Source organism: Drosophila elegans, unplaced genomic scaffold (assembly GCF_018152505.1).
Source record: "Drosophila elegans isolate 14027-0461.03 unplaced genomic scaffold, ASM1815250v1 contig_208, whole genome shotgun sequence".
Classification (NCBI taxonomy): domain Eukaryota; kingdom Metazoa; phylum Arthropoda; class Insecta; order Diptera; family Drosophilidae; genus Drosophila; species Drosophila elegans.
This window is the reverse complement of record NW_024545578.1, coordinates 2,916,001-2,940,480: the sequence shown is the minus strand read 5'-3', so window position 1 is coordinate 2,940,480 and position 24,480 is coordinate 2,916,001. Positions and strand designations below refer to the sequence as shown.

The 24,480-nt window shown below is 38.4% G+C and overlaps 2 protein-coding genes and 1 long non-coding RNA gene across 24 annotated transcripts in view; 1 reads left to right on the top strand and 2 right to left on the bottom strand.

Moving 5' to 3' along the window:
• Positions 1 to 917: 917 nt before the first annotated feature.
• On the bottom strand, positions 918 to 5,909 carry LOC108146302 (purine nucleoside phosphorylase). 5 transcript variants are annotated; one of them, XM_017272253.2, is made up of 5 exons: positions 5,469 to 5,909; positions 4,684 to 4,812; positions 3,231 to 3,302; positions 1,671 to 2,442; positions 918 to 1,167 (listed from the first exon to the last, which is right to left on the bottom strand). In XM_017272253.2, exons 1-5 carry the CDS (start codon positions 5,582 to 5,584, stop codon positions 1,081 to 1,083), a joined length of 1,176 nt encoding a protein of 391 aa, XP_017127742.1. In that variant the 5' UTR covers positions 5,585 to 5,909; the 3' UTR covers positions 918 to 1,080. The 5 variants fall into 5 exon arrangements, with proteins under 5 accessions (XP_017127742.1, XP_017127743.1, XP_017127739.1 ...); XM_017272254.2 differs by lacking the exon at positions 3,231 to 3,302; XM_017272250.2 differs by lacking the exon at positions 4,684 to 4,812.
• Positions 5,910 to 10,015: 4,106 nt separating this feature from the next.
• LOC108145860 overlaps positions 10,016 to 24,480 on the bottom strand; it is a 56,657-nt gene continuing 42,192 nt past the window's right edge. For 5 of the 18 annotated variants that reach the window (XM_017271481.2, XM_017271482.2, XM_041708253.1 and 2 more), the window contains 12 exons: positions 18,847 to 18,867; positions 18,217 to 18,733; positions 17,586 to 18,015; positions 17,178 to 17,530; positions 16,848 to 17,047; positions 16,610 to 16,796; positions 15,971 to 16,024; positions 15,241 to 15,841; positions 13,438 to 14,308; positions 12,779 to 12,915; positions 11,975 to 12,267; positions 10,016 to 11,619 (listed from right to left, as the gene is read on the bottom strand). In XM_017271481.2, the coding sequence (XP_017126970.1) occupies positions 11,353 to 11,619; positions 11,975 to 12,267; positions 12,779 to 12,915; positions 13,438 to 14,308; positions 15,241 to 15,841; positions 15,971 to 16,024; positions 16,610 to 16,796; positions 16,848 to 17,047; positions 17,178 to 17,530; positions 17,586 to 18,015; positions 18,217 to 18,733; positions 18,847 to 18,867 (3,931 nt within the window). In that variant the 3' untranslated portion in view covers positions 10,016 to 11,352. Of the gene's footprint in view, positions 11,620 to 11,974; positions 12,268 to 12,778; positions 12,916 to 13,437; positions 14,309 to 15,240; positions 15,842 to 15,970; positions 16,025 to 16,437; positions 16,447 to 16,609; positions 16,797 to 16,847; positions 17,048 to 17,177; positions 17,531 to 17,585; positions 18,016 to 18,216; positions 18,734 to 18,846; positions 18,868 to 24,480 lie in introns of all 18 variants that reach the window. The other 13 variants (XM_017271488.2, XM_017271487.2, XM_017271485.2 and 10 more) reach the window with 13 other exon arrangements.
• LOC108145863 lies at positions 21,332 to 23,561 on the top strand. The gene is made up of 2 exons (XR_001774436.2): positions 21,332 to 21,744; positions 22,077 to 23,561. It is a non-coding gene; the product is annotated as an uncharacterized LOC108145863 (long non-coding RNA).

Below are 24,480 nucleotides of genomic sequence, written 5' to 3'. Positions count from 1 at the left end.
CAAAATTTTTGAGCTGTAAATGCCAGTTTGTTGGAAATTTTATGACGAATTCAACGAGGTATGGCATTCCAACATTAAACCATTATATTCCATAGTTTTGATCAAAAAACTGCAGTTTAAACTCATATTTTGGAGGTCGCAGATTTTAGCATTTTTTATAAGATTTCATCATTTTTTTCGAAATTTGATCCAACCCAAATTTTTTGCCAGTTTGTTGGAAATTTTATGACGAATTCAACGAGGTACTGCATTCCAACATTAAACCATTATATTCCATAGTTTTGATCAAAAAACTGCAATTTAAACTCATTTTTTTGGGGGTTGCAGATTTTAGCAATTTTTATAAGGGGTACGATCATCATTTTTTCGAAATTTGATCCAACCCAAAATTTTTGAGCTGTAAATGCCAGTTTGTTGGAAATTTTATGACGAATTCAACGAGGTATGGCACTCCAACATTAAACCATTATATTCCATAGTTTTGATCAAAAAACTGCAATTTAAACTCATTTTTTTGGGGGTCGCAGATTTTAGCAATTTTTATAAGGGGGTACCATCATCATTTTTTTCGAAATTCGATCCAACCCAAAATTTTTGAGCTGTAAATGCCAGTTTGTTGGAAATTTTATGACGAATTCAACGAGGTATGGCATTCCAACATTAAACCATTATATTCCATAGTTTTGATCAAAAAACTGCAATTTAAACTCATTTGTTTACCCAAAAAAACTGCAGTTTAAACTCATATTTTGGAGGTCGCAGATTTTAGCATTTTTTATAAGGGGTATCATCAATTTCGCAGCTTTTTGCTAAAAAAGCCAAAACGCAAGTTGGTTTTTGTGGGCTTTTTATTTGATATATATCTGTTATGGCCGCTCTAAACTACATTTTTGAATTTAAATGAATCCGTAAACAACTGGCATTGTATTTCTAGTTTATTTTACATAATTTCAATTTAGTTTAACTATTCCCTAGGCTTATACTGTAAGTTTTGGGACAATCCGTGTCAAGTGAGTCTTAGATGCGAGTCTAGTGAATTAACTACAGTTAAATTTAAAATCCAACGCTATGTACTCGTTCCTAAGCGGATGCCGAGTGGATTTCCCGGATAAGTCGGGCCACCAGTTCGCAGCAGGCCTTCTGCCTGTTCTTCGCCACAGCCATTACCTAAGTTGGAAGAAACAAATAAGAATAAAAGCTTAGCAAATAATATAAAATATATAAATCAAGCTTATGAAAATCTTTAAGGGTATGCTATAATTTTTGTTTAAACAAATTGTTTGGCAAATGTTTGTATTGTCCAAATAGTTAATAAAATTAATATAGTACTTTGTGTTCTGAAAAGTTTTAAGTTTTGAATCTACGTGAATCCATGCAGAGGTTTTATATCAATGTATATACAAAATGATGAAGAAAAATTGTAAATATAATTTTAAATGCTGAAAATGCCTTTATAATCAAACGCTTTGTATTATATTCTAAAATAAAAAATTAAAACATACATAAGTAAAATTTTTAAGAGATTTTCTGTAGGTGGTATTTTTACAACCAATGCTTGCGAAAAAAAATAAAACCGAAAAAAAACTTGTGCATAAGTAGTAAATTCAGAAAGTTTTTCCCTTAAATCCAAAAATTTGCCTTTTTTGCAATAGTGCCGTGCTCTAACTTACCTCATCGTGGTTGGCCTCCTCGTCCTTCTTGTCGCTGTACTCGGTGGCACACTTGTTGGTGATGAGGCTGAAGGCGAACACCTTCATGTCGCAGTGCCGGGCAGTGATGACCTCGTGGACCGTGGACATGCCCACAGCATCCACGCCCATCATGCGCAGGGCCTTTAGTTCGGCAATGGTCTCGTAGTTGGGTCCGCCCAGACAAGAATAGACGCCCACATGGACGTTCGACTCGATGCCCATGGCCTTGCCAATTTCGATGGCCTTGTTGATTAGGTCCTTGTTGTAGGAGTTCACCAGAGCGGGGAAACGGGGTCCGAAACGCGGATCGTTGGGTCCCTGAAGCGGTGAGTTGCCAGCGAATCCCAGCATATTGACATGGTCGTGCATCAGCATAATGTCGCCCACCGCGAAACGCGGATTAATGCCGCCCGCTGCATTCGTGGCAATCAGGTACTCCACTCCACAAAGCTTCATCACGCGCACCGGCATCGAGCACTTGGCCAAGGGATATCCCTCGTAGAAGTGGAACCTGCCCTGCATCGCCATCACAGTTGCGCCCTCGAGTGTGCCGACCACCAGCCTTCCGGCATGGCCCTCCACTGTGGACACCGGGAAATTCGGGATCTTCTCGTACTCAAAGATCTTCGGATCCTGAATGATATCGGCCAGAGAACCCAGCCCAGAACCGCAAATTATGCCGATCTTGGGGCGCATTCCGGAGCCCTTGGTGATAAAATCGGCAATCTCCTCGATGACCTCATAGGGATACCTGTTGTAAGTCAACACATATAATTAGTTTTATATCTGGTAAATAGTTATATATGTTTTTGAAACAAAGATTGTAACTTGAGAGACACAAAAAGAAATATGATTTAGTACATGGTACACAGGCAAGAGATCTTTTTATCTGCTCGCCACGATGATAAACAGTATACTGAAGAAATGGAATTTCCAGGGGGAACAACATCAGTTGAAGATACCAATTGAACACACAAAATGGACGGAAAATATATAGCTTCCCTAGGGAAAATATCACTAGACAAATAACATTTTTATCAAAACAAAATATATATCTTTCCAATCAGTTTGATGATGATATGATAGGAGAACATCACAAAATAATACTTTGAACAGTGATAAATCTGAGAAATGTGACTTCAATTTCTAACGATTACAAGGAAAATATGAGATAACACACATTAATTTAGCGCAAAAAAAACTATCAACAAGTTGAATTATGTTTTAATAGAAATAGATTTTGGCAAGGATAACACAGAAAAGTACTATTCGGAAAGATCAGTTTGCAATGATATGATAGGAGAACAATGCGTATATGAAATATATGTTGCTTTATCAATGATAAAAGAAACAGTCGAGTAACCAAAGAGAAATTAATTTACTTAAAAATATTATCAACCAATTGAATGAAGAAATTCAGATTTTGGAGAATAAGTTTCCTTTCACTGCCAATTGTATTGTAATGAAAACAGATATTCAAATATATTCGATGACTATTGAACACAAAGAAACAAAACTCGTTGGAATTGGTCTACAAACGTGTCTTCGTTGAGAACCCGCAAGGCTCTTAACTCCTCAGGCGTAAGATCGCATAGGATTTTTCCATTCCCGCTGTAATTATTCAAAGAAATTGTTTTGCTGAGTAGAGGCCAAAAAGTTAAATGATATACACATATGAAGCTGAAATATAAGCACTGCGAGATAAGGAGCCCCTATCATTTATGGTTGATTTCAGGAAAATCACAAGAATGTGGTTACTATAATCGAGTAAGTTAAAACCAGCAATTAAGGTCTATTACAGCCATAAAGAATTCAGCTGGTTCGAGACTGAATTGCACGAACTTGAACTGCAAGTCGAGTAATGTTAAGATGTTGTTACCAAAACTGATCTCTGATGACCCCCCACGTGTTTGTTTTCGGATCAGTACGGATTAATTGATAAGCTTTGATGATGACGCTTTGTATTATCAATATTACATGGGGAAAACAAAAACAAGCAGTTCAAAAGAAAACATTACGTGCGTCATTAAGATGAGCGCCCATAATCACGCATAACTTACATTAATTGGGAACTATAATGCCATTAATAAATTGCTCTTTCGGTAGCCAGACATTTATGGAAATTCGATTGGAACACGCGACGCGGCATTTTCGCCACCGCTTCATCCAATATTCAGCAAATTGTGTTTCGTTTCCATCGAAACGAAAACAAGTTTCGAAACTAATCAATGCGGCAACATTTTTTAGTCGCGTTCTTTATCGGACGGACTGTTTGCCAATTACTCGTATCTGTAGACAAGATTACGATGTGGAGGCCTGTGTCAAGATCAGGGAACACACCCGCTTTCCCCAGCCAATCACCGATGGCCAATTCCCCAATTAACTGTGCCAATAAAAACTTGCATAATAATACCTTGCCTTTTATCAGCAAAAGGTTTGGTACACAAAAAAAAATACAGTATCAAAAGTATCTGTTATAAACATGTTTTATTTCCTGTGTAGTAAACGGGAATGAACCCAACCAGAGCCACTCCATATAATCGTATGCAGATTAAAGATTTTTCGAATGGGATTTTAATGACTTGCCAGCGCCGAATGACGAAAATTGATAAGATTGGAATACTGGAATGTCTTAATTTAAATTTTAAAAGATCCAAGTTGAGCTCATTTCCAGATAGTAGAGAGCGGGAAAGATCAAGGGCAGAATCTACCTCTGACATTTGAAATTCGATTTAGGTTTCTGGCTAAAGGAAACATAGATTAAACTTACAGCTTACTTTCTGGAGTGGCTATGATTTGTGACCACTTGCCAGGATCGTTGATGGCGGTTTTAGTGCCAGCTTTGCCTTTGGGATTCGAACAGCAATTGGTGTTACACATTTTTAAGCCAAGGTTTGTAGTTTTTGGATAGGTTTTGGAGGGAAAAAGAACTGACAGGAAAGGTAGGGACTGTTTAGGCCAAGATTGGCTGGGAAATAGCCTTAAAACTTACAGCAGACTCTGTGGAGTGGGTATGATCTTCTCCGTATAGAGATTCCCGGCTTTGGCTCCTTTCTTGTTTGTACAAGCGTTGACTTTATTGGAGCCACCTGGTCCGGAGCAGCAGTCGCGGGAACACATTCTGCGGGTTGTTAAATGGTCTTAGCCCCAAAGCAAAGGCACTTGGCAGCGAATTTAGGACGGAGCTGGTGTCGCTGAACTTGGATTTCCTGTAGGCCGGCCGTAACACGTGTGTTTTGTTCTGGGTTACTTATTAAAAAAAAAAGGAAATTGAAGCTACTAGCCAGGCCTACTGGACAACCAAGGCCGTATCGATTTGGCCCCTCAAAAAAGCGGGTCAGAAAAGCTTTTAAGGGGAATGGGGAAAAAAGGGACAGGTGGCGCAGTGGGGTTAAGGCGAAGCCATAAAGCATCGAAAGCCAGGCACTATTGGAAGTTTCAATTAAAGTTGATTGTACTTAACGAGCCTCTGGCGTGAGGTCCATCTACACAGAAAAAAACCACACAAATCTCGTTTTGATGAAGTTCCATATTATTTTCGAGCACCCAAAAGTTAAATTTTTTTTGTCTTGAAAATAAACTAAAGACAGTATTGATAAGTATTAAATCAATCCTAAATAATATAATACCAATACTTTTTAGTTTCATTTCTATACCAAAGAGTCTAAAACTTTTGCCCAGGCCTTTTTTTTAAGCCACATAAATTTTTGTTGACCTGTGATTGGTTTTTTTCTGTGTGAATAATAATACCCCCTATATAAATTAACCCCTACTTACGTGGGATTCTCCTGGGCTATGTATTCCGCTGACTTGTGTCCATTGGTGTTTCCATTGGTGCTTCCATTGGTCCCATTTGTGGTGCCATTGCCATTAGCCACCTTGTAACCCGTCATTGTGCAGATGAATATGCTTTTGTTCAATCAATGAATAAACACTGCAATTATATAATCGCCTTGGAAGCGCTTCTTCTGGTTATGCAAATCAAACTTTCGCGCTTTAAATTATGTTTAAATCGCAGGTTCGCGTTTTATTTGCTTTTTTTGCGAATCAAAACTAATTTAGATATGTGGCAACTGGAATTTCTTTTGTAATCTCGTTAGGTTTCACAAATTTGTTGTTTCAGAACTCGATGATACGTTTACTCTATTTGAATTGGTATATCTCCTTTGCGTTTGTTGCCTGCTCGAGCGCTGATTGTTGAGTGAACGCTGCCGACTAATGGACGAGCGCTTATAAACTGGAGGCACGACGACGTCGCTGCTTCAGGAAAAGATTCTGAATTCTGAATTCGGTATTCGGTATTCGGAATCGGAATCTCGGGAATCCAGATCGCAGATCGCCGCTCTCTGCCGACGCTGATTGTTCAGCATTCAATTCAAAATCGTTTAGCGCATATGTGGCGTATGCTGTATGCCGGAATCGTTGCTCCTAACTAATTGAATTGAGCGAATTTAAATATCTCACAAACTATGTATGTGCCGGCCGAGAAAAACAACTCTTTTAGTTACACATTCGATAAGGATCGTTAAAAAGAACCATAAATGATTCCGCAATTCTCAACTGATTAGTTTTTTTATGGACTTTTTGATATGGGTTCATAAGCTGTTTGAGAAACACCTGGAATTTTGTATTAAAGGGTGACCAACTTAAAAAGATGTATTAAATTAAGGCTTTAACCTATTTTAAATTCGATAGAAAATAACAAATATTAAAATTATAAAAATATAAAATTTTTGTCAAATCAGTTCTCTTTAACACTGATTTGAAGAAATTTCAAGAATTAATTTGATTTATAAACCAAACTACAAGAAAAGTGTAAAATATCAAATTCGAATTTATAAAAAAATGCAATACAATGAGATATTGAAGTACTCTAATAGACTTTCTTTTAAATAAAAATACTATAAAATTTAGAACTACAGTAATTGAGATGCTAAGAGTTTTTTCAATAAATGGATTGCAAGAAACATTATTTTCTATTTTCAGTGTGCCAGCTTTGAATTTCCCAATTAAAAAAGACTTGTTAAAATTTTTCAAATTATTTGCCAAACACAACAATCATGCCAAGCTATTTATAAATGTTTTTTTCAAAACATGCCACTTGCTGAGAATTTTTCTATAATTCGTACGCTAACCTTTGGCAGACCTTATCAGTTATTAGTTATCAATTCGACTAGTCGGAAAGTTTTAACAGGTCATCAGTTTTCAGGCAGACACCTAAGAGTCAACACGAGTTGATTAATGTCTGTTGTAATGTGGAAAGGGTTTTGAATCACCCAGCAACTCATTCATACAGCTGATAAGAAATTGGCAAATGGATTTTAGTCACTTAACCCAATTTTTAAAAAAACGGCAAGCCTAAGATGTGAAATTAAGCATCAACAATGATAAGAATGCAACATCAATAGGAATAGCTTATCGCTTCATGGGGGGTAAATAATTGTCATGAGCTAAGAAGCAATGACGATGAAATCGGTAAACAGTTTTACGACATTACGCAAAAGTTCAATCAGTATCAGTATCAGCAATTGCAAAAAAAACGTATTAAAATAAATAATAACTGAATTTTTTTTTTTTTTTTAATTACAAAGAGTAGGATTAAGTTGAAAATTGTAAGTCACCACTAGACTAATTAATGGAAATGAGTATGTAAATCATACCAAAATAGAGTAAACTTAAAAAAATAAAATTTGGCTATTGAATTTAAAATTGTATAATTAATATTTAAACAAAATATTAAATTCAATGTATATTTAAAAACATGATTATATTAGCTTTAAAATAGTTCCAAAATGACTAAAATGCATTTTATATTATTTAAATATGGTTTAAAAAAATCAATTTGGACATTTTTTTTAATATTTTCATGTTTAAACAAATTAAAAACCGCAAGGTATATAAATCAAAGCGAAAAATATTTAAATTGAGTAGAAAATATTTGGACTTACTATTTTTACCAGTGTAAGGCCTTTGTTATGAAAAGTATTTTGCAATCAGATCATACTGATTATTAAAAATAAATAATAAATAAATTTCAATAGTCTTCCCTTCGAAAATTACAGCTAAATCGATCACGATGAAATCTATAAATCCCGACTAGACTAATTAATCGATAGTACATATAAAATCAAAGCAAAATAGAGTACCTTTCGTTGCTAAGGTCATTGTTGGGAAAAGTATTTTTCAATTTAATTAATCGACGTAAGCAGTTCAATCAAAACAAGATTGTGTGAGAACTAAAAATGCTTGGTAATTAAAAACCTAGTTTTAAATACTCTAACCAATTTTCAAGAAATCAATACCAAAAGTGCCTGATCAACGAGAATAAGAATGTAAAACCCGAAAAACCAAACACGAGTTAGAGAAGTCTTGAAATTTGACCTCTGCGCAAGATGCAGGCCACTAAAATGAGTGGAAAATTCCCAGATGATAAGAAAAACCCCACGAATGCTGAAAAATGATCCATTCATGTTTCGGTGGAAGACTTTTGTATCTGTTGGTGGCCTCTTCTTAAGAAGTATTCAATATTCAATTTGCGACACATCAGTCCAGTCCAACAAACCCATTAAGAGATGTTGTTTTTAAAACAGATTTACTGAACACAGATAACACAGATTGTCAGCCCATTGAGTAAACAAGAAATGCATTTCGTATTAGGTTTATTTCGGAGTATATTTATTAGCACTGTTTTTAGATTGCGATTTTTGACTTTCAATTTAATTGTTGTTTAGCTAATTGCAGTGTGTTCTTGTCATCAATATTAATTGGCTAGTCGCTGTAATTGCTTAGTGTAGTTAGTTCTTTAATAAACTTTTACAATACATTTTTTTTTTTGCGCTGGCCAATTCTGCTTTTGTAATTTGTAATTTGTAATTTAATGGAAGGGTAACCTAATTTCCGATTCAAAAAGTGTGAAAGTATTAATATTATGGCAACACAGTTTCATACACACAAAGAATAAATATGAACTGAATTTTAAATAAACAATACAACAACAAACTGATAAGAAGAAATAAAAGAAAAGACCAAATTAAATAAAAAGTAAGTTGAGAGATGTGAAAACACAATAAACACAAAAACATTTTTGGGAATATTTCAAAGATAGAAATGTTTTATTTGAAATCCCCCGATGGATTCACATCAAACTCCCATTTTCGAAGCCACAAAATCCAGCCAACTTTGTTTGCAAACGGATAACTAAAATAAGTATTTCGAAAATGTTTCAAAACCTACAAGCGAACTGAGTAAAGTTGAATATCTAATGGGTAATATAATTTTCTTGATTTAAGGCATTTGTGGGACTTCAAAATGTTTCAACGTATTCGTGACAGAGGATTTTCGGGGCTCAAAGAGTTGGTAAGCAGAGACCCGATTAGATGGTCGTACAATCCTCTGTTCGGCTAATTCTGGTTGGGACGGTTTTTCGCAATGAAAAAGGCACGAATGTGTGTTCTGTAGGTGTCTTACATTTCGTTTGTTTTTTTTTTTTTTTGATTGGTGTGTTGTTATGCGACTGGGCCCCTACTCTTTTAGAATTTCGGGGCAACAGCTAAATTACTTTTATCATTTTAATTTGATTTAATTTTACGAATTTTAAACTGGTTTTTTTTGGATTGATTGTTATTTGTTTTTTTTTAATTGATTAAATACGGTGTAAAAAACGCTTACAAACAATTACCCAAAAATAAACTTTAACTGAAGTACACATTTTCAAAAAAATAACAATTTACCTTGAGATGCGGCACGCGTGCGATCTGAAATCCGGTTTTATTTTTAAGTTTACACCCAAAAAAAAATGAAGCGGAAGTCATCGATCGCGTGTTGCATCTGAATTTACTGGTGTTCGTTAATTGTTTTTAAGGTGTTAATTTATTATCATTCTTCGTAAGTTATAACGGTTTGATTTTGTTTTGTTTTTTCTTGGTGGCACTGTTTAGAGGCGAGCTTTTCAAAAGCTATATTAAGGACTTGCGACGAGACGAGTGAGACACATGCGGTGATTATGCGCTGCCGGCCATCAGATCCATGGTATGTCCCCCATCCGGATTACGGATGGAGTTGCTACACTTGGCCACGGCCGGGGTCTTAAAGTCAAATAGATAGACAGAGTGATAGAGAGAAAGAGAGTATTCGTATATACGTATGTTGATAAGTATTATATATGCTAATTGGTAATCAAAAAAGGACTATCTGCTAAATTTGGTTTTTCCTTGAAAAATCAAAGTTGCTTGGACTGTTGTGGCCATCGGAATTTGGGATATTGGAGAAATGCATCCTCAGGGAGTGGAATATATTATTTATACTCTGATAAGAGAACGAGAGCCTTTGGTTTATCATACATACACCGGCATATGTATGCAGTTTTATTGCAACATTTCGAAATTATAAGGTAAATAAAACTACGTACACAACACAAGTACACGAAAGTAAATATAAACAAACTAAGAATACGAAATACAAATTCTAAAGGTTCTATAAATATTTATACAAAGTAAAAACAAAGTGAAAACAACAGTACAGCCACGCCCATTTCCACAGACATACTAGCTAACGAATAGAAATCGCTCTTGAAGCTTGGTTTCTTTTTTTTCTTTTTGGGTGGACATTTTGCATTGATTTGGCTGCTCGGACTGCTTGGAAAGTAACCAACGTTAAGATATATAATAAATCTTAGTCGGTGACTTTCCAAACAGCCCGCTCGGTAACAGAAAAAACACACTTCCTCTAGCTTCTCTACTTAAGTACTTAAATGACTTTCAGGCATATAGCATACAGGACAATACTTTAGCATTAATTTTAGGGGGGATAGTACAGTACATTCCATAGATGTCTTGACAATACAATGTTGCACACACATATATATATATATCTAGAATTGAATATTATTGAATATGCGCTAGTCATTAAATTACACAGGTTAATATTTAGAAAAAATCGTTAATTAACTTAAACGTTATTACAATATTATCTTTATATTCTGTATTTTAATTGAAGCAGCCCGTAAAACCGTTCAAGTCTGTTCAGCGAATTCCTTAAGTGTTCTACGCATTCGTTTGCATTCTCAATTCAAATGGTTCTTTTTGGTTTTGATTGGCTTTTAAAAAAGAATTCCATTCGTTTTTATTTGTTTTTCTTTTTGTTTTCGTTTTTTTTTTTTTTAAATTAATCATAAAAATCAGTCAGTCCAACGCCTTTTTGTGTTAGTTACTTAGCTTCTTCGTTTGGTTGTGAGTTCGGTTGTTTTGTCGTGGAAGTCTGAGTGCCATCGGTTGGATTTTGGGCCCTGTTTGAGTCTGGATTTCTGGGGGGGTCACTTCTAACCGAGATCTACTGCTACTCTAACGCTTCGCTGACCTTCTACTTGCTGCTTTCCTTGCTTTCGTTTAGAATAATTACGTCTAGTTGCCATTAGGTTCGATAGGTTAAAATGTAGTACGTATGTATAATAGATGTGTGTGTGTGTGTGTTGTACAAATAAATTATATTATCATTACATGCATATAAATATATAACCGATTACATATATGTTTATATATACGCGCGTGTGTGTTGTGTATGCATATATATATGTATATGTATATGTATATATAGACTACAATATATACTGCGTATGCTTTTGGTTTTTGGCTACTTTTTTTTATGCTTATCAACTAGAATTCAACTACTTCTTTTTGGCCGCCTTCTTCTCGGCCTTGCGTATGGCCTTCTCCCGTTCGCGCCTTTCCCGCTCCATGTCCTTGCGCTCCTTCTCGATGTTGGCCTTCAGGTCCTTCAGCCGCTTCTTCAGCCGATGCTTGTCGTCGCCGCACACGCCCAGAGTCTTGAAGTCCTTCGAGTCCAGCGTGAGCAGAGCTCCGCCCTCCACGTTGTGCTCCTTGAAGACGGGGATGTAGCGCTCCAACTCGATGCCCATTAGCCAGTGGCCAACCTGGAAAATAAGTGGAGGAGTCATTGCATTTCATAAAATGGTATCAGAACTATTTAAGTTAAATTGGGACTATGAAAGACTAATGGACTAATAAGACTAATAGATATTAAGTTCCAGAAATTTAATATTTTAAATTAAAGTTTTTAAATTTTTTTGTGTCATATTTTATTTGGACATATAATTATGATAAAAAAATGAGGGTATTTTTTTATTGCTTCTGAAAGATATATCATTACCAAGATATGATTTTTCGCATTTTAAGTTTTAAAATTTATGATAACCCCTTGACTATAATTGAACCTTATATATTCCTAGTATTATTTTGTCCCTAGTTGTGTAGAAACAGTAGACTTACCTGATCCTTGGTCCACTCGTGAACGGGTCCACCCTTGTAGGTGTAACCGGCGGCCACTGCCTTGCGATCGGAGAAACTGGAACTCGATCCGGACAGATCCAGGGTCCTGCTTGGCGAGTATCCCGGTGATGAGCAGCCGGAGGACATGCTGGTGGGCGAGGGCGGGCCAGTGTGGGTGCTGTGGATGCTGTGGATGCTGTGGGCGGATGGCTGCTGCTGGATCTGCTGGTGGTGCTGCTGCTGCCAGGGCACTGTGCCGGGCGGGGATAATGATTGCGGAACGACTTGTTTAACTTTGGATCGATTTTCGGGGGTTACATGTTAGTAAAGAGAGATAGAAAAGGCAGAAGATAGATAGAAGAGACTGGGTTAGTAAGCTCGCATTGAAATCCTTTGGCAATTGCGACGCAGAGCACATGGTTATTGGTTTTGAATGGTTTTTAGTTTAGACATTCATAAGGTATATATTTATAGAGAGATATACAATATGGGAAGATGCTAATGCGAATGCGAATGTGAACAGATAAACAGCTGCAATGAACTCTCAAATATGGTTATCATATGGTTATAACAGAATAACAGGTGTTCGATTAGTTTTGACTTTTTGAAACAGTAAACATATGTACAGATCTGTATGAAATGAGTTGGATGACGGGCATGATATGTTTTTCGTTTCGGGATTGGGTTCAATCTAAAGGTTAGTTATTCTACGGTCTGGCTAGAGAGATTCGGAGGATTGTGCTGGTTTGTTTGGTTGCTTGATTGGTTGGTTGGTTGATTGGTTGGTCATAGGTCATAGTTCACCTTTGGGCTGGGCCTCGTTCACCGCCTGGCGGATCTCGTTGATCAGCGTCTTGCAATTGATGGCCGCCGCGCTCTGGCTCTTGTTGATCTCCGTGTAATCGTCGCTGGAATGTCGCGAGGATCCATCGCCGAGTCGCCTGCAAAGGTCGAGCAACCGTATAGCAGAGTGTATAACAGTTTTTGAGTGTGTGTTGTGCCCATTTATTAGATTTCCCAATTATTAACTACTGTTAACTACTGAACCCATCTGTCATTCCAAATTTTTCAAATATTTGAATCTTATAACAAAAAGGAACTTAAAACTTTATACTTTGAGGATTACGGAAAACAAACTTAGTAAAATATCAATAAAAGATCTACACTTTGCTAAAAGAAATCCCCCAAAATATCAAATTTGATACCCCCACTTAAAGGATTTAAAATGTAAAAAGTTACAAAATAACATAAAATCGAAAGAAACAACCCTTTTTATTGAAAAACCTATTATAGTATTTTTTACCTTATACCTAAACTTTCAAATTTATTAAAACTAAGTTTAGTAAATATACACGTGCCAAAAAAAATAAATATTTTCAATGAATTTTTTTCCGTTTCCTGTAAGCATTTCCCTCCAATGATCACTACTTAATCCCACCAGCTCTGTGGAGAGCCAAACCCACCTCTCGCGATCGGACAGCGCCTGGTTGAGTTGATCCGTGAAGCTGGATCCGGGCAGTGGAACCTTGCTGCCATTGGGCGCCACCCGCCGGCGGCTGGGGTACATCCAGCTCTCGGCCGGCTCATGCTCGGCCAGCTTGTCGTTGGAGCCCAGGATGGAGTCGTAGGAGCTGTTGAGATCACGATTGCTGCTGGTGGCTGGGCCCGTGCCAAAGGTGGTCATACTGCCGCGATGGAAGTCATTTAGTCCGTTGTCCGCCGGGGATCCTATGCTGGCGTTCTTGAACATGCTGGGAATACTGCTGCTGGTGGTGGTGGTCACCAACTGAGCCTGCTGCAGCTGTTGATGCTGCTGCTGCTGCTGTTGCTGCTGTTGATGCTGCTGCTTGCTGGGATCCTTGTGCACCTGGGCGTACAGCTGATTGATCTGTGCCTCGCGAGCCGTCGACTGATTGGACGAACTGGACGAGGCGGAGGAGGTGGAGTTCAGCAGGATGGCCGTGGTGGTGCCCAAGTGGCCATTCGAGGGTGTGGCGGTCACCACACTGGCCATGACCGGCGGATGATGCTGCAGAAGATTGTTGACGTTGGCCAGCAGATGGGAGTTGCCATTGGAGAGGCTGCTGATGGTTTCATGGCTGGTGGCTGCCGCAGGTGCTCCACCTGCCAGATTCAGGGCCGATCCCTCACGCTCCTCGTCCTCCTCCTCATCGGTGTCGTCCAGGGTGCAGTCCGAACTGCGACTGTTGCTCCGGCTGCGCTTCAGTAGATTGCCATTCGAAAGCTGGCCAAGATCACTAGTAGTAGTAGCTGCTCCATTGCTGTTTCCATTGGCTGAGGGCAACTGGCGATTGGCTAAACCACCACGGGAGGCTTTTGTTTTAGAACCCACATTTTTTGCAATTTGCAGTGTGCAAATTGATGTTTTTCAAATTGATTTTGGTTTTTTTTTTTGCGATTTGCGATTAAGATTTGTAGTAGTTGTATAGTTGGGCAAAATGAGGGCGCAGCGTGTAGGCGTGGCAGTCACAAAAACACAACACGAGCAAAGGAACGTAATACAAACATGAACGATATATATAGTACGATATAACGAACGGCACACAGAGATCAAATAAAATCGAGAGAAATGGAAAGAAAGAGAATAACAATTAGCAATGGACAGTTTGGACAATGATGGAGGGCACAAAACAAAAAGAAGAAAGTAGCAAAAGGAAATCAAGAGGAGGAGCAGTGGTGCTTGCTTTAGCCCAGGTGCAGTTCAAAGCTCAAAGCACAAAGAACAAAACGATCATTTTTTGAACAAGATTGTCATGGTCGTAGAAATGATTTTTGAAGCATTAGCTTTTTATAAAATAAAAAAAATGTAGAGCCTAGTAGAAATTTCTACAAATTGAAAATGACTTTTAAAAGATGTCTAAAAGAATGGTATGATACATTTTAAATCCGATTTAAAAATAAAAATTTCAAAAATTTCTGAAATCTATTTACAAGGTATCTTTTATACTAAATTTGCTTTGATTTATCTAAAATCTGGAATGCAAAGTTATAATCAATATCAATCTTTAAAGCTAAGAACACCATATCCCTATAAAAATTGAACTATGTCAGCTCTTTTAAGATAATTATTAAATAAATAAACTTAAAGCCCGAAAACAAAGAATTTAGTTAACTAAACTAATGTGCTTTTTACGTATTTTAAGCATATTTTGTTCTAAAAACCATGACAACCTTGCAACGAATGAGTCAAAAAGTGCTTGGGTAAGATAATGGCGGTAATTGGCGGTGAGGCAAAACGGACTCACCCAGATCGATTTTGGTCTTGTTAATCGAGTTATCCAGCAGCTCGTGCTGCGGCACAGCCGCATCCAGTTCGTCCTTGACCGGAACCTTGCGCTCCACAGTGGCTGTCTTCACGCCATCGCCATCGGGCGAAAGATCGGAGATCTCCGTGTCCGACAGCTCCGTCTCCAGTTTGTGGAACAGTGGTTTGGGCGGCGTCTTGCGCATCATTTGGGGTGTTAGCTTTAGGGTGGCACTATCGTAGGGCAGTCCGACGGGGAAACCAGCCTTGCGCTGCGTCTCCTGCAGCTCGTGCTCCAGATTGATGACCCTATCCTTGAGCTTCTTCACGAGCGCATTGTACTCGGTGTCCTTCTCCTGGAGCAACTGCTGGTAGAACTCCTCGCGATGGCACATGTCCAGCTCCCGCTGCTGATACTCCCTCACCAGCCGCTTGGCCTTGTTGTACTTCTTGTCCAGCGCCATGTACTGACCCTGCGATTGCTGCAGCATGTTCTGCAGATTGGCCGCCTCCTTCCGGATATTTCCCAGCTCCCGTTCACTTTGCCGGAGCCGCTCGCTCAGCAACTCGTTCTCATTTCCCGTCGTCTCGAGCTTCACCAGCTGGGAAGGTTTACAAACAAATACATTAGTTGGCCGTTTTTCATTATAAACAATAATGATTGTGCAACTGATGGATGAGATGATATGTTGGGTAAATAATAAATAAGATAAAATAACAGAAAAACAAACCTTTCGTTTTAGATTTTGAATAATCTCTTCCTTTACCAGGCAACCCATTTCGCTCTGGGGGAAATAAAAATAAAGAATAATAGTACCATTCAAATTAAAAAATAAAATAAAATCAAGAAACTATAAAAATAGGCCAATTCATAACACTAAGTAAAAGGTTTCCTAAAGAAAACAAATCTAGGAAATTAAAAATGCAATAATACATGAACAATTAACACAAAACATAAAAAGTTTTTAATCACCGCTAAAGTTCTCTGAAATTAGCAAACAAAAAGTTAAAAGGCTAAGTACAAAATAGGAAAAGAAATCTAGGAAATTAAAATGCAAAATTTAATAACTTTTCAACTTTAAATAAAATTAAATAATTTAAAGTTACAAAAAGTTAATCAAAGTGTTTCGAAAATGTGCTCTACAATTTTTTGATTATCTAAAATTTTGTTTTCAATGATATTTTCAAATCCAATTACCGCTTTGTGCTGCATTTCAATATCCACACAAAATGTTGAAATTCAGCAAAAGGAGAGAGAAGAGAACACACAAAAACACACACAAGAGTTAAGCACGGCTGCAATAGAGATTCTTTCGGGGATTGGCCACCCTCTGGGGTCCAAGGGTCCCTAGAGTTCCTAGAGTCCTTACCTCCTGTAGCAGTCGCTTGAGCGACTCTACCTCCTGTGAATGGGTGGCCTCCACCTCCATGGGATGCTCCACTTGAACGGGACTCGAAGGTCCCTCGCAAACACTCGAATTGGCCGATACCGGCTGCGTGGAGTCCTCCGAGTAGTCGAGCGTGCGACGCAGGTACTCCTCTTGTTGGCTGAAATAACTTTAGATCAATTAATATATGTTGATTGGACTGCATCCCTGGCAAACTAACCGCTTCAAGCGCTCCTCCTTCTCGCGATCCGCCTGCAAACTCAGTCGTATGAGCTGGGCTACCTCTGAGTTTTCAGGATCACGCTCGCGTCCGATTTGGAATTTGACTAGACCGGATGTATTGCGTAGCACTGAGGCTGCATATGCCTGGGTGACACCCACGAGACTCTTGCCGTCCACCTCAATGATCTGATCGTTGACCTAGAAATTAATGAATACTTTAGTCATTGTGTATATAAATAATTTGGAGTTCGTTGATTTCTTTATATCCGAATTCCTTTGTTTATCTTCAAATTATATTTAAATTTTATGAAATGTTTTGAAAACCCACCTGAATGCGACCGTCTCTGGCTGCTGCTCCGTTATCGGTAATGGTTTTCACAAAGATTCCTAGTTTCTCTAAGCCTGCATCGGCGCCAACGCCCATGCCAATTATACTGAGACCCAGACCTTCAGGACCCTTCATCAATTCCACGGGGAAGACGTGCATCTTCTCCACGCGCTTTTCGAGCTCGTATTCGGCCGAAGCGGCCACAGGATCGACATCTTCATTGCGGCGATCGTAGTCGTTCACGGAGAAAGTGGAGTACACGTGGATGGGACCGGAGCTGAAGCGAACTTTGGGATTCTTGCGCACTGTGATGGGCGGATAAGAGCAGTCGTCGTCGTCAAAGTCTAGGAGACCTATTCGAAATACAGTTCTTTAGTGGGTATAATCTTTAATAAAAACTAAGCTTACCAGGCACTTCCATCCAGAAGTTGCCATCCTCGAAGTAGTGCACTCCCGCCTCTACAAGCACTTCCTTGCTCCTCACAGGCGGATATTCCGGTATATAGTACTGACTATCGTCGAGTTCGGTAACACCAGTGCTGAGGACCGTCGAATTGGTGGCCTGTTCGGCATCTGCCAGGGAATATGTGGAATTGTGCTTGCTGGAGATGATGCTGTCGTCGATGGTCGTGGTTTGGTTTAGTGTGGCATCCGATTGCGTGGACTCCACCGATACCAACGACTCGTGCAGCGATTCCCCACCGGTCACGTAGGTGTGATTTAGATCGGAATGTTTCTCTTGTAGATCGTAGCCGTTTTCTAGCTCCTCCCGCTGACCTGGTCCCCGTCCTTGGGTTGCCGAGGTGATTAGCAGATTTTCTAGACTGCGCTTGGGTGCCTGTGAAAGGGGTTAAAAAATAATAATTATTATTGTCTTGCTATTTTAATTTGTTTCAATTTTAAGAAACTAAATTTATCACTAAGAAATATCAGTATTTTTTCTGCATAGCAAACAAACAGTCCCAAAAGGCTTTTAAATAGTCCCAAAAAGCGTTAGAGATTTCTGGGATACCCTAATACGCATATAAAGGGTTCCTACCTCAAGGACATCCCTTAGCCACTCGGGCTCGTCGTCGTCGTGGCGAGTGGTGGCTGTGGCTGTGGTGGCCGTCGAGGGGGTGGTGGTGGTGGTCTCTGTTTCCGTGCTGTCGGCCTTGACGAAGGTGGCGTTTAATGCGCTGGCGGCATGGCAAAAGCCCACAATGTCCACGGCTTCAACGTCATCGGAATCGCCGTCAGCATCGCCGCAGCCGTTTGCATCGAACTCGGCCCTAGCGTGGTCCTCCTCCTCGTTGTCGTCGTCCTCCTGTTCGTGGAACTGGCCCTCCTCTTCGTCCTCCTCGTCCTCTTCGACTATCGCTGGTACAGCTGCAATTTGAATGTCCTGCTCGACCACCACTGATGATTGCCCCGGCAAATCCTCAATGAGATTCTTGATGCTGGTCGGCGATGTTGCTGTGGCAACAACGGCAGCAACTGCCACGCCCACGCTGGGGGCGGCGTTGAGTATTTGCTCGACTTCCTTGGCCTGTTCGTCCGACAGCAGCGACTGTTGTCTATGTTTGTGGGATCAGAAAAATAGAAATATATATAAGGTTTATGGAACCTTCTCTCTAGGGATCAAAAAAAAATAAATAAATAAAAATACTACAGAAAACAGGACACCAACCTGATTTTGTTTTCCAAAATGCTACGCAGACAGGACACAACAGGACAACAGGACACAAGCACAACAATAACAGGCAATTTACGATAAATAAATGAAAGTAAACAAATTGAGAGAAATGCAAAATTTATGAAATATTTATAGTAACATGCAAATCATTTTAAATAATACAAATAAATGCATACGATTACGTGCGTCGCTTAAAGATTTATAAACGTTGCAAACGAGCAACGAGCATGTGAATAAAATTAAAATACATATAATAACAGTAATTAAGTGGCGAGTTCAGCAGTCGACAAAAGTGTGCAATTAAAATGTAATGCGCTTTTAATTTACACTACATCCAGCGGTTGGTTTCCCAGTTTTCGCTAACGATTCCATTTCATCACCTCGAATTGGCTTTAATTTGTAGCAGAGTTTCGGGTTCAATTTAATTCAATCAACGAATTCTTGATTTTTAATAAATAGCTGAGAAGCCTTTATATTATACCCTTTAAATTGCAACTTTGTCAACTATACTTAAGATATAGCTTTGAAAGTGTCGTTGATTTGAATCACTTTCCAATTAAGTAACCTAACAATTTTAATTTAAATTTATAAACCCTAAGAGTCGCTGTATTTTTAAATTCGCGAATTCTTAGGCATCATACATACTACAGATAGCTTAAAAAGTGCCTTAAATTTATATCACCGCCATCCGAGTTACCTCACTATTTTCCCTTAAATTAATAAACCCAACAAGTCGCCCTTTAATTGCACAGAATAATAAAGTAAACTTGAGGACGTGAAATGCAGTCAGCGCCGCAAAGTATGCAATGCCAAATTAAACATGCACGCTTACACGAGCACGTAGCCCAAAGCGAGTTGGGTGGAAAATCGGGTGAAAAGTTATATGTCGCATACGCCGTGTTGCACACGCAATGGCACCTGAAGTGAGGAAAACAGGCAGTGCAAGTAGTACAGGTAGACAGTTGTCAGTTAGCTGGGTGCATTTAACGTTTAAGTGTTTGTCACTCTCACTTGTGCGTGACGTCACGTGTAAGGTGGATATATATATATATATATATCCCTATCGCAGTGTTTGTTAATTACTGCCAACAATTGCCAGCGACAACGACAACGAGGACAAGACCATACACGGTGAAAATTACAAAGTGATTGACAAAATAAGTAATTTTATTACTTTTCCCAAGAAAATAAATATTTTCCTTCCTATACATTTAATTTAAAGGTTTATAATATTATAAAAAATACTTAGATGCATTTATTGCATTGATATAATTACATTTATTTAAACATAATTTAGGATACATAAAAATGAAAATTCGAATAATAGCATGTTGTAGACGAATTTTCTTTCAGTGCACTGAGAACGTTGCTAATCATTGAAACTAACATGCAGAGCCTTAGTTGTTGCAAGTGGTTGATTATGTTGTTGATAATGAGAGCCAAGTGGCAGACACTGAGACAACAACAAACAGTCGGGTGAAGATCCAAAGTGGCCACTTTCCCGCTTTCCCGCTTTCCCGCTTTTCCACTTTCCCACTTTTCCATTTTCCCCCGCAGGAAGGTGGTGCTTATCTGTGTGCCATGCATTTAAATAAGCTTTCCAACAGTGCATTTATGTAATTGCAATTGCAATTGGCATTTTCACACGCAGCCCAACTGACTATAATTAGCTTGGCTTTCAAAAACATATTTGCCAATGGCCTAAAATTCAACGATATTGCCCGACAGTTGACGGCAATTTCCAAATGGCTCCATTGAAAAACAATTCAGATATTTCGATAACCCCAAATGCAATCCAATAAAATGCAATAAAACAATTAGTCAGCGATTTGCCAACGAAATCTCTCGTGCAAAACTAACATTCAACTAAAAACAATTGAATTGGCCCAAACAAAAATTAAAAACTTATTCAAGGGGGTAACTTCTAAGCGGCTTATGGCTGGGTTTCAAAACTGCAAGTGGAGGGATTTAGTAGAGAGGGGTAATCCGGCAACCCAGTCAAAACGAAAAAGAATTAGCATAAAGTTATCGCTTTATAATTAAAATAAAAATAACACGCTACCGTTTTTAATTGCTAGCGAATATGTGGGACAATCCCCTATGCTTTTTTAACCACACACCTCTCTACAGGTCGCCTAAAGCGAACGCAGTTGCATGCATAACAAAATATTACGCATACGCCGCATGTGACGCGCGAAACAACGATGACAAAGTTTTGTCGGCTGCAACGGCGGCGACGGAAAAATAATTACAAGCACAAAAAAGTAGGGAATGTGCTTCAGATTTAACGATATTTAAACAACACAAACTCTGGAAATATTCCAAACGTTGTACTATGGTACATTTATGAAAACAAAAATTGGAATTACATAAACATGATTAGTGGATTAATTTAAAAATACAACTTCAAGCTTTTTAAATTTAATTACAATCGTTAAATTAATTACAATCGTTAATTTATCTTTGCATATTTTCAAAAGATTTGAAAACAATTAAAAAAACAGAAGCCCTTTTTAAGGCCAGACGTAATGATGATTTATCAATATTCTAAAGCTAACAACTTTAAAGTCCAGATATATGTTTTAATACCCTACTCAACACCTTTTAATTTATGCCAAGAGATTTATTATTTTTTTCCATAGTACGTTGAGCGAAAAGAAAATGCGAAAGACAAATGCAATTATGCGACGCTTGGAATTTTCCGTTTGTGCCGAACAAACAAAGGCGGAAAATCCGGAAAAGCCAGAATGGGAGACTATGGGTTGTGTGCTCCGACACTTTTCGTTGCCTAGTTATTGGAGCACAAGCACAAGTTGATTAGGGAAACGCAGCGGACATATGGAATGTGGCATACAGAACGTTTACACACAGAGCACCGCCGCCGCAAACAAGGTCAGTCTGCTTATTGTTTCGTCATACATTTTTAATTAATTTAAATAACAACGGCGAAAAGGAAACCGCAATGCAAAGCCTTGCCCCACAAACTGAGAGCGGATTTAACTCACTCAAGAGCGTCGTTTTCCCTGTGGAAGCAAGGAAAATCCTCGCTCTCCGAGTGAGTTTTCCATGTGCTTGGGCTCCATGTGCTTTTTGGCCCTGGCCCACAATGACGTCATGTGTCTGACTCGCTCGGTTTTGGCCTTCCATTGTGTTGTGATAAATTTAACAGAATTTATGCTTAGTCATTCGTGAGTTTTACAGCAAGCATTCTCGTTTATTAATAGCTGTTGGCTTGGATTAGACTCCACATCTACATCCTGCATTCGTCCAGTTCGCCAGCACTTTTCAAAGTCGCTTGTGTTTGGCGGAGCGGAGAAGAGAAAGCAGGGAAAGTTTTCGGCCTGGTTGAACCCGGACAGTCGAAAAAAGCAAGTCAAGGTGAGCTATGACGATGATAATGTGACGATGTGCAAGGAGAAAATATATAACACAAATTGGCTATTGTTTGCTGTGGGTTAAGCTATCAGAATAGTTATATTCAAGGCATAATAAAGTGGCTTTTTAAAAAAATGTTGAACAATAATAAACAATAGATGTAATAGATGAAAGTGCAACATGAGAACTTCTTTTAAGGGCTCACAATGTATTTTTTTAAATTACTTTAAATGTGTTATATCTAATATCCAAGAAACAAGTTGAGATTTTAGATAATGCAATAGAATTGGTAAAATATAATAACAACTACTTTTGATCATAGCAAAATATATATATTTTTGGATGAAATTTTTTATAGCACAAAAGAAGAGAAGGAACGTTTTCAGAGACATAACTTTTCGGTTTTAGTTTTAATAAATATTTCCCAAAAAAAAAAAATATGAAATCTCTGCGGATGACTTGTTGAAATTGTTGGTGTCATTATCATTTCTGATTTATTTGCATAAATTTGGCAAGCACATCAGAGGTTAACCCGTTTAGCACTTAATCATATGCAATGACAATTTGAATGCACAGGGACAGCAAAAGGCGAATGGCTATGAAAATTGAAAAGCGCATTTTATTATGGCAAACACGTACGGGAACAGAGCAAATACAAATTCCACAGCAGAGACAGCTCTCCGGCAGAAACAACAATCAGGCAGGAAAAATATTTACTGCGTGCGCACCAAAGTATGCAGCAAGAAAAATCACAAACGCAGGATAACGACAAAGGACATACATCGGGGTGAAAAGAAGGGGGGCAGGAAAGCAGGAAAGCAGGACGATGACAATGTTGAAAATGACAACTTGGCAACAATTATATTCCAGAACGAGTGTGTGTGTGTTGGCCCGCATATGAACAAGAAAATGGAAACAACAATGTCAACAGGATCAACATGGCGTATGAGCAACGTTCAATTGAAAACCCATTTCGATTCAAGTAGCACGACAATACGATAGACTGTGCTCCAGCACCGCCATCAATGTTTTTCCCTCATTCATTGGTAGATTGTGCAGGAAATTGAGGTAATTAAACGCTCGAAGAATCTCTCTCCCGGAAAATGAAAAACTTTGAGTCCTTTAATCAGCTCAAAGCAAAAGTTACCTACCTGCAATACATTTCTGTTTTGTTTTTTTTTTTTTGTTTTTAGCAGATCGCGGTGTGCCAGATGCCAACTACTTAAGTGCTCTGCATACACAAATATGTATATAAAAAGTGTTTTAAATATAATTTTGGCCACCCACTGTGGAGCTGCTGCCATCTCGAGGATAAAAAATTCCATAACTTGCTACTAAAACGCAAACTTTCGGGGCAAACTTTGTCCGGGCAAAGTGAGTGCAACACTTTGGCACTCGCATTCCCACTTGCAGGCAATCAACGTGGTAAATAAAAACACCCGGACTCCTTCACCTATTTATCTTTATCATCCGGCTTTATCTCGCGAATTAGCCCAAAACTTCACACATCGCGCGTCACAGCGATAAATTGCAGTATTTGCCTCAAACTGAAACTTATGCGAACAACTGAGTAAACAGCAGTCACCAGGACACTCCTCGGATATCCAGAATACCAGTCACGAGGACAAAACAAAGTGCTAAAGGTAGGTGCGTCCCAACCATAAAGTCGCCTTTGGAGAGCTGCTTTTATATCGGATGGGGTAGCATTAGTGGACCGACGTTGAAGGAATCGCTAAAGGCGAGTAATGGAGGTAGGAAATATCACACAGAGTCACAGTCGCTGGGCAAAACACCCTCAGGATGGCAACTTTCTGTTATTAATGCAGAAAGTTCATTTATTTTTCCATTTATTACATTCTTTGCCTTGGAAATAAGTCATTGCACAAATCATTATAAAAACTATGGGTGACAATAACAAGAAAGTAATAAACATATTGACCCATTTAAGTAATGAATCATTTTCTGAATTTAATAATTTGTTGGCCTTTTTGGCATTATTGCAGTAAAGCTTTTTATTTCTTTGTATTGTAAATATGTCATTGTAAAGTTTGCATTCTAATTCAATTTTCACAAACAGAAAAATTTATTCACTTATTTAAGTAAGAAATAATTTTCTGAATTGAATAATTTGTTTTCCTTTGAGAGACGGACTTTAAGGAAAATATCTGTAATTAATGCAGTAAGCCATTTATTTTGGCATTTATCAATATCTTGGAAATATGTCATTGAAAAGTTAAAATTCTAATTTAATTA